The sequence below is a fragment of the Vigna radiata genome, chromosome 11 (assembly GCF_000741045.1).
Source record: "Vigna radiata var. radiata cultivar VC1973A chromosome 11, Vradiata_ver6, whole genome shotgun sequence".
In the NCBI taxonomy this organism is placed as follows: Eukaryota; Viridiplantae; Streptophyta; class Magnoliopsida; order Fabales; family Fabaceae; genus Vigna; species Vigna radiata.
In genome coordinates, this window is record NC_028361.1 from 2,180,341 (window position 1) to 2,188,273 (window position 7,933).

Genomic DNA, 7,933 nt, shown 5'->3' on the forward strand with positions numbered 1-7,933 from the left:
AGAGCGAGAGAAGTGGTTTCAAAGCTTGCAAAGAGGAGCACAAACATGAGGTCCAGAGCGATCGCTTCAGTCAGGACTGTTCCCTCTTTCTTAAGTTCTTCAATCACATAGTCAAAGAAATCTTCTTGCTCTTTCTTTTGCATTTCCCGTCTTTCCTGCAGCATCTTCTTCAGCATCTTCATTGCCCTTTTCCTACCCTGTGAAAGATCGCATACAAATGCTGTTTTTCAATCTTTCACACATTAAAAGAAACTACTTTTTGTATGCCCATCTTCTGGGATGACATCTTTTCTTTTGCTTCTGGGTTGGCCTACTAAGCATAGAACACTATTTAAGTTCTCTTAGCTTCTCCAATGCTTACAGCCTTCTTAAACTTCAATCAGTTATGAAATCATACCATTTAATAAGTAATTCACACCAGTTCTTACAATTTTAAATCCATGTAATATTGTAGAAGCTACCAGAAGTTTGGGTGGATGATATGGACTTACCTGAAGACATTTGTGATAAGCTGTTCCTGGAACGTCCAGAGGGAAGGAGATGAGTCCTTGTATAAATGCAACAAAGTTGTCCCTTAAGTTCTCCGAGGATTTGGTTGAATCATAACTGATGAGTTTTTTTGCGCTCAAATCAAATATCATCTGCATGGGAGCATACATAACAAACCACGGTTTAGACACGAAATGGAAGGAGGGAGATGAAGAAAACAAGAAAATAGCTAAGCAGTATATAATGATTTCACCCTTGCTGTTGCTTCCTTCAGATCAACACAGTCCTCGCACGACCACTTCTCTAATGTTCTGCAGGCTGTTTGTTCGACTTCTGGGAGCATCTTTTTAAGGCTTTCAGGACCAAACAGATTGAGCACCAAGTTCTTGAGGTACTTGTACATGAACCCATGTAAGGAAGAAAGATTTTGTTGCCCAAAGATTTCACTGAATGTGTCTGGGTACCAGCTTTGAAACACCTGACCCTCTTGTTGGAAGATAAAGTAATTAAGGTCAGGGTCTGTTGAAACTACAACTGGGCGTCCAACCAAGTTGGTCTTGAAGATTGGTCCATACCTGAAAGACTCAAAAAGGATGAGCATATATGAGTTTAGTTCTTTAGGAGAATGGTTCCCAATGAGTTGGGGTTAAAATAGTTGTATATATATATATATATATATATACCTTTCCATTCTCTTCTTGATGAAAGGGGAAATATCATAAGAGGTGTTGGGGGAGAAAAACTGAAGGGTCTCACCGAGAAGGGGCAAACCCATTGAACCTGGGGGGAGTTTCCCATAGCAACTGGGATTTCTCCATCTATAAACCCAATGTGTTATGGCTATAATAAGCAATGCTCCAAGACAAAGAGGCCACATTTTTAATTTTCAAAGGGAGGAGATGATAATATATAAGATTAAAAGAGTGAAGTGGTGAAAGGGTGGTGAGAGAGAGAATTAAAAAGAGGTAAGGAAAGGCTTAAAATGGGTAAGGAGGGAAGAATGGGTAGAAAGGATTAGAGAATGCTGGCTTGCATATCAGCATCTCAGAAGATGTTCTTGAATAGAAAGAACGGTGCTTGCTGTGGTGGTAGTCTAGAGGAGCATTATATATATAGGCTAATTGAGATAATAATTCTTATCTAAATATCATATACGATATCTATATTTGAATTTCTATTGGTTTGAATTTGGAATATGATTTGTGTCCACTAATCGGTTTCTAGTTGTTTGTCTTGCTACCCGTACCATCTCACCAGCACACATCATATATCTACAAAAATATCATATATGATATCTATTATATTTGAATTTCTATTGGTTTGAATTTGGAATATCATTTGTGTCCACTAATCGGTTGAATAAAGATATTAGACGAGATGTTGTAGCTCAGAGTCCTACAAATTTATTGAGAGTAGTGTCACTGGCTAAATTGTTTGAGGAAAAATATGTCCCTGCTGCTATTGCTCGAACCCCACCATAGGGCCATAGATATTCCAATATTACCTTCAATTCTAACCAGAATAATATTCCCAGAAACCCTCTGAAACCTCCTTACACTTCCCAGCCCCTACCTACATTATTACCCACCCCTTCAGGACCTCCTTTTAGAAATTCCAATGTGAAAAAAATCAATCCTGCTGAAATGCAACTACGCAGAGAGAAGGGCCTTTGTTATTTTTGTGATGAGAAATTTTCTTTCAATCATAAATGTCCCAACAGACAGTATTTAATGTTACAAATGGAAGAGGATGAAAAGGAGTTAGAAGTAGTGACACCAGAAATGGAATCTCTCAATATTTCAGCTGAAGCTGTGGACACTGAGGAGACTTTGCATTTGTCCTTCAAGGCTTTGAATGGCAGAGCAGGTGTTGGTACCATCCATTTTGTTGCACACATTAGTTCTCTGCATGTCCAGGTTTTGGTTGATGGAGGTAACTCTGATAATTTCCTTCAACCAAGAATTGCTAAGTTCTTGAAATTACCCGTAGAACCAGCTCCTATGTTCAGAGTCATGGTGGGGAATGGTAATTACATGGCTGCTGAAGGCTTGGTTAACGAGTTAACTATTCGGGCACAGGGAGTTAAATTTCAATTACTAGCTTTTTTACTATCAGTTTCTGGAGCTGACTTGGTTCTTGGTGCTAGCTGGTTAAAATCAATTGGGCCACACATTGTTGATTACTCTTCATTACAGTTAAAGATCTTATACAATGACAAGTATGTCACATTACAAGGTGATCATACAATTTTGCCTACTCCTACGCAATGCCACCATATTAAACGACTTGTCCATACCAATTCCATTGCAGAAATTTTTAGTATGCAACTCATTGAACCGACTTCTCTGCAACTTCTCGAGCTAGAACTTCCTAAGGATATAGAAATTGAATTGGTTCTGTTGCTACATACATATGCTGCGGTGTTTGGAAATCCTGTGTCCTTACCTCCTCCTCGGACACATGACCACTCCATTCCTTTGGTAGAAGATTCACAACCCATTAAAGTTAGAGCCTATCGATACCCTCACAGTCAGAAGGAGGAAATTGAGAAGTTAGTGGCAGGTCTGTTACAAGAAGGAGTTGTGCAGCACAGTACCAGTCCTTTCTCTTTTCCAATCATCTTAGTCGAAAAGAAAGATGGATCTTGGAGGGTTTGTACTGATTATAGAGCTCTCAATGCTATTACCATCAAAGACACCTTTCCTATATACCTACGGTTGATGAGTTGATAGATGAGGTCTTTGGTGCTTTTTTTTTTCAAAGCTTGACTTGCGCTCAGGTTATCACTAGATATTGCTTAAACCGGAAGATAGGCATAAAACAGCTTTTCGGACTCATCATGGTCATTTTGAGTGGCTGGTCACGCCATTTGGATTGACAAATGTACCCGCCACATTCCAAAGTTTGATGAATGAAGTTTTTAAAGGTGTTTTGAGAAAATTTGTGTTAGTCTTTTTTGACGATATCTTAATATACAGCGCTACATGGAAGGATCATCTAGCTCGTTTGGAATTTGTACTAAGAACATTACAACAACATCAACTTTATGCTAAATTTTCTAAATGTTCATTTGGTGTTAGGGAAATTGATTATTTGGGACATACCTTAACTACCACAGGGATAGCTATGGAAACTAGCAAGTTAGAAGTTGTTAAAGCATGGCCTCAACCCACCACACTGAAACACTTGAGAGGATTCTTGGGTCTCACTGGGTACTACAGACAGTTTGTTAAAAATTATGCCTCTATTGCAGCCCCTCTAACTGAGTTGCTAAAAAAGAACTCTTTTAAATGGTCTGATTCAGCCACTGATGCTTTTAATAAATTAAAGGATGCCCTTACTTCAGCACCTGTACTGGATGTGCCCAATTTCAAGGAAGAGTTTATTCTGGAAACCGATGCTTCGGGCTTGGGAATCGGAGCGGTTTTGAGTCAGCATTCCCATCCTATTGCATATTTTTCTAAAAAGTTGTCACGTCAAGTTGTCACCTCGGATGCAGAAGCAGTCATTGTATACTAGAGAGTTTTATGCTATTACTGAAGCTCTAGCAAAGTTCCGACACTATCTCCTAGGCCACAAATTCATTATAAAGACTGACCAGAAGAGTCTCAAGGAGATGTTGGAGCAGACTCTGCAAACACCGGAGCAAAAATAGTGGCTACCTAAATTTTTTGGTTATGATTTCAAGATTCAATACAAGCCTGGCAAGGATAACATTCCAGTTGATGCCTTATCACGAAGTTTTCACTTGGCCTAGTCTGAACCTCGAGGTGGGTGGTTAACTAAAGTAGTTAAGTTGATGCCTAAAGATGAATGGTTGAGCTCTCTGTATAAGAAGCATTTAAATAAGGAAATCAATGACATGGATTATACTGTCAAAGATGGCTTGTTATTCTCTGATAGATACCAGAAATACAGAAACACAATATAGCTGAATATTCACTTTATTATGAAAGAAAAACAGATTGCATATCCCTGAGAAGAGAATACAAATCTGNAAAGCAAGTAACTAAGGTATTTTCTAGACAGTTAGAGAGTGTCTAGTCTCTCCCAAATCCCAGCCAATTCCAATCCCCCTTTCCCCCACTCTCCTTCCACTCCTTATACCCACATAACANAATTTCTCCTCTCCTAATGTNNCAGCTCAGCAGTTTGTTACATGAAATTCTTCTCATTCTCTCTCTTGCCATTTTGATCCCCTACTTTGCCCTTCTTTCTTTGTCTAACATACACCTTGGATATTGTGGGTTTGGGCCTAACTATTTCCGGGTTCCTATCAGGAAAATCACCTTGTCCTCAAGGTGGAAATCAGGAAAATGCTCCTTGATTGTAGATAAAGCTTCCCATGAATTTTCAAAATCTGGTAAATCTTTCCACCTAATAAGAATTTCGAGATCCCCTTGTTGATTTCTTCTAACAGCAAGTGCTTCTGCTGGTTGAACCTTTAATTCCCAATCATCTGCTAAAAATAAAGGTAATGGTTGGCTGGTGACTGTTGCAGCGATGGATTTCTTAAGTGCAGAAACATGGAAAACTAGATGCACTTTGCTTCCTGCAGGTAGTTGCAGTTTATAGGCAGCAGGACTAAACTTCTCCATAATTTCGTAAGGTCCATAATATCTCGGACTTAACTTTTGATTAACCTTCTTAGCCAAGCTCTTTAATTTATAAGGTTGTATCTTCAAATACACTACATCTCCAACTTGAAATTCCACCTCCCGTCGGTGCTTGTTGGCTTGCTTGCACATTCTGTTTTGGGCCAGGACTAGATGCTCTTTTAACTCATCCAACATATGATTCCTATCAGCCATCAACCTATTAACCTCCTCCACAGAAGACTGTATCATATCTCCTCTAATTAATACTGGAGGTTCTCTCCCATATAAAGCCTTAAAGGGAGTCATTTTAGTAGATGAGTTGTAGTTAGTGTTGTACCAAAACTCTGCCCAGCTGAGCCACTTAGGCCATTGTTTAGGCTTAGCCCCAGTGAGACACCGAAGGTAGGTCTCCAAACAGCGATTCACCACTTCAGTTTGCCCGTCCGTTTGAGGGTGATAGGCGGAACTGAATTTCAGCTTGGTGCCAGCCATTTTAAATAGTTCCGTCCAAAAATGACTGATAAAAACTCTATCCCGGTCAGACACAATCGAAGAGGGGAACCCATGTAGCTTGACGATATCTTTGATGAAAATTTCAGCAATGTCCTTAGCCGTGTAAGGATGAGCAATAGCTATAAAATGTGCATACTTGGTTAACCTGTCCACGACCACTAAAATGGTATCAACCCCTTGGGTTTTAGGCAATCCTCCTATAAAATCCATCGAAATATCAGACCAAGTGTGAGTAGGTATTGACAAAGGTTGTAACAACCCGCCTGGGTTCAAGGTTTGATACTTATTTTGTTGGCAAACTGCACAGCTCAACACATACTGCTGTATTTCTTTCTTCATCCCTTCCCAAAATAATAATCCAGAAATTCTCTTGTATGTTCTGAAAAATCCAGAATGCCCACCCAATGCTGAATCATGAAATTCCTTGAGTATTAAAGGAATTTTAGAGGAATTCTTTGGTATTACCATTCGGCCTTTATAATACAATCTTCCTTTTATTAATTGAAACCCCGGATGTGAATCCTGTTGTTTCAATAAGTCCTGGATGATCCCCCTTAATCTAGCATTAGCTTGAATTTCATCTTCCAACCCGTCTCATTCATTAAATTGTACAGTGGAAAGTGCTGAATATTGTAGCTTCCTAGAAAGGGCATCTGCTGCCCTATTTTCACAACCAGGTTTGTACCTTATGTCAAAATCAAAACCCATTAATTTTGAGATCCATTTTTGCTGCTCCTCCCCCATAATCCTCTGTTCAGCCAAAAATCTCAGACTTTTTTGATCCGTGTGCACCACAAAATGGCTACCCATCAAGTAATGCCTCCATTTCTGAACAGCCAACACTATAGCCATTAATTCTCTCTCATAGACAGACTTTTGTTGAGCTCTATCAGACAATGATTGACTCATGTAAGCTATGGGTCTGCCTTCCTGCATAAGCACAACTCCTACTCCCTTGCCAGAGGCATCTGTCTCTATTACAAAAGCTTTCTCAAAATCCGGAACAGCCAAGACAGGTAAAGTGGTCATTGCAACCTTGAGTTGTTCGAAAGCTTGTTGAGCATCATTTCCCCACTTGAAATTGTCCTTCTTGAGCAACTGTGTGAGTGGCCACGCAATCTTGCCATAATTTTTAACAAATCGCCTATAATATCCCGTGAGCCCCAAGAATGCTCTCATTTAAAACACAACCCCTTTTTACTCCGTTCTTGCAACTCAGCTTGCGAAAGCCTCCTACCCATAGTGATTTGTTTGTCTCCGCTAGGCCCATTTTGCGGTTTGGGCTCAACTGGACCCGCACTTCCATAATTGGGCTTCTTAACATACAGTTTATTCTTCATAGTATCTATTATTGCAGTATAGGATCTAGCCATCTTGGTCACCATTGGAGAAATCTCCTTCTCACCCATGCTTACTTTCTCACTGGAGCCTAACACCTTTTTCTTCAAAGCCCAATTCTTCTCTTCCAATAATAGGGCCCGATCCATGAGTTCAGATAATGAGTCCATGTTGTACAGCTTCAGTTCGGCTTGCAATTCTACATGGAGTCCGTTTAGAAAAATTCCTTTTAACATCACCCGATCTGCGTTCTTCAAAGGTGCTGAAATCATCTCAAATTTTTCCCTATACTCCATTACTGTCCCAGTTTGTTTAATGCTCAAAATGGCCCAAAAGGATTCTGCACTAATTCCGGTTGAAACCTCCGAATCACTGCCTCCTTGAACTGGACCCAACTTGGTGAAGGTGTTTGTTCTTCCCACCAATGGTACCAATTCAATGCCCGGTCCTCCAATGCTACTAACACCGCCCCCATCTTTTCATAGTCATCCATATCGTTCACCTTGAAGTAGCGTTCAACTCTGTTAATCCATCCATAAGCATCATCACCAGCAAATATTGGAATCTCCAATTTTCGCCCTCTGTAATCCCCTTTCGGTGGTTGACTCCCCCTCCGCGAATCCCGAGTTCTGGAATAGGGTTCAGACTCTCGTGATAAAATAGCTCGACTACCCTGACTCTCTCCCTCCGTGCGTCGTTTCGGAGAACGCCGTTGTTGTGATCGACCCCTCGTATCTCCTCGATTTTTTTCCTTCAATAGCTGCTTGATTTCATCCATTTGGATTTGACTCTCATGCTTCCATTCAAGCATACTTTTCTCTAGATTTTCAATCCGTGACTCCATTGTTGTTCTTGTAGTAACCATCCAAAACCCAAGAATCGTGGGCTCTGAATACCAATTGATAGATACCAGAAATACAGAAACACAATATAGCTGAATATTCACTTTATTATGAAAGAAAAACAGATTGCATATCCCTGAGAAGAGAATACAA

General features: G+C 40.1%; 3 protein-coding genes across 4 annotated transcripts in view; 1 reads left to right on the forward strand and 2 right to left on the reverse strand.

Annotated features, from left to right (window-relative positions):
- The window catches only part of LOC106777500 (protein HAPLESS 2), a 33,371-nt gene that overhangs the window by 15,732 nt on the left and 9,706 nt on the right, over positions 1 to 7,933 (forward strand). The gene's annotated exons all lie outside the window — the stretch shown is intronic.
- LOC106776603 (cytochrome P450 87A3-like) overlaps positions 1 to 7,933 on the reverse strand; it is a 24,133-nt gene that overhangs the window by 3,051 nt on the left and 13,149 nt on the right. The window lies entirely within an intron of this gene.
- Positions 242 to 3,228, reverse strand: LOC106776550 (cytochrome P450 87A3-like). The gene is made up of 4 exons (XM_022775875.1): positions 1,173 to 3,228; positions 743 to 1,064; positions 492 to 641; positions 242 to 373 (listed from the first exon to the last, which is right to left on the reverse strand). Exons 1-4 carry the CDS (start codon positions 1,364 to 1,366, stop codon positions 332 to 334), a joined length of 708 nt encoding a protein of 235 aa, XP_022631596.1. The 5' UTR covers positions 1,367 to 3,228; the 3' UTR covers positions 242 to 331.

What these genes read in the sequence shown, in the direction of transcription:
- LOC106776550 (XM_022775875.1), bottom strand. Translation starts at nt 1,366, where the DNA reads ATGTGGCCTCTTTGTCTTGGAGCATTGCTTATTATAGCCATAACACAT. An exon ending in ATCAAGAAGAGAATGGAAAG is followed by an intron (nt 1,065 to 1,172) that starts GTATATATATAT and finishes TGAGTCTTTCAG; the next exon opens with GTATGGACCAATCTTCAAGA. An exon ending in TGAAGGAAGCAACAGCAAGG is followed by an intron (nt 642 to 742) that starts GTGAAATCATTA and finishes GCTCCCATGCAG; the next exon opens with ATGATATTTGATTTGAGCGC.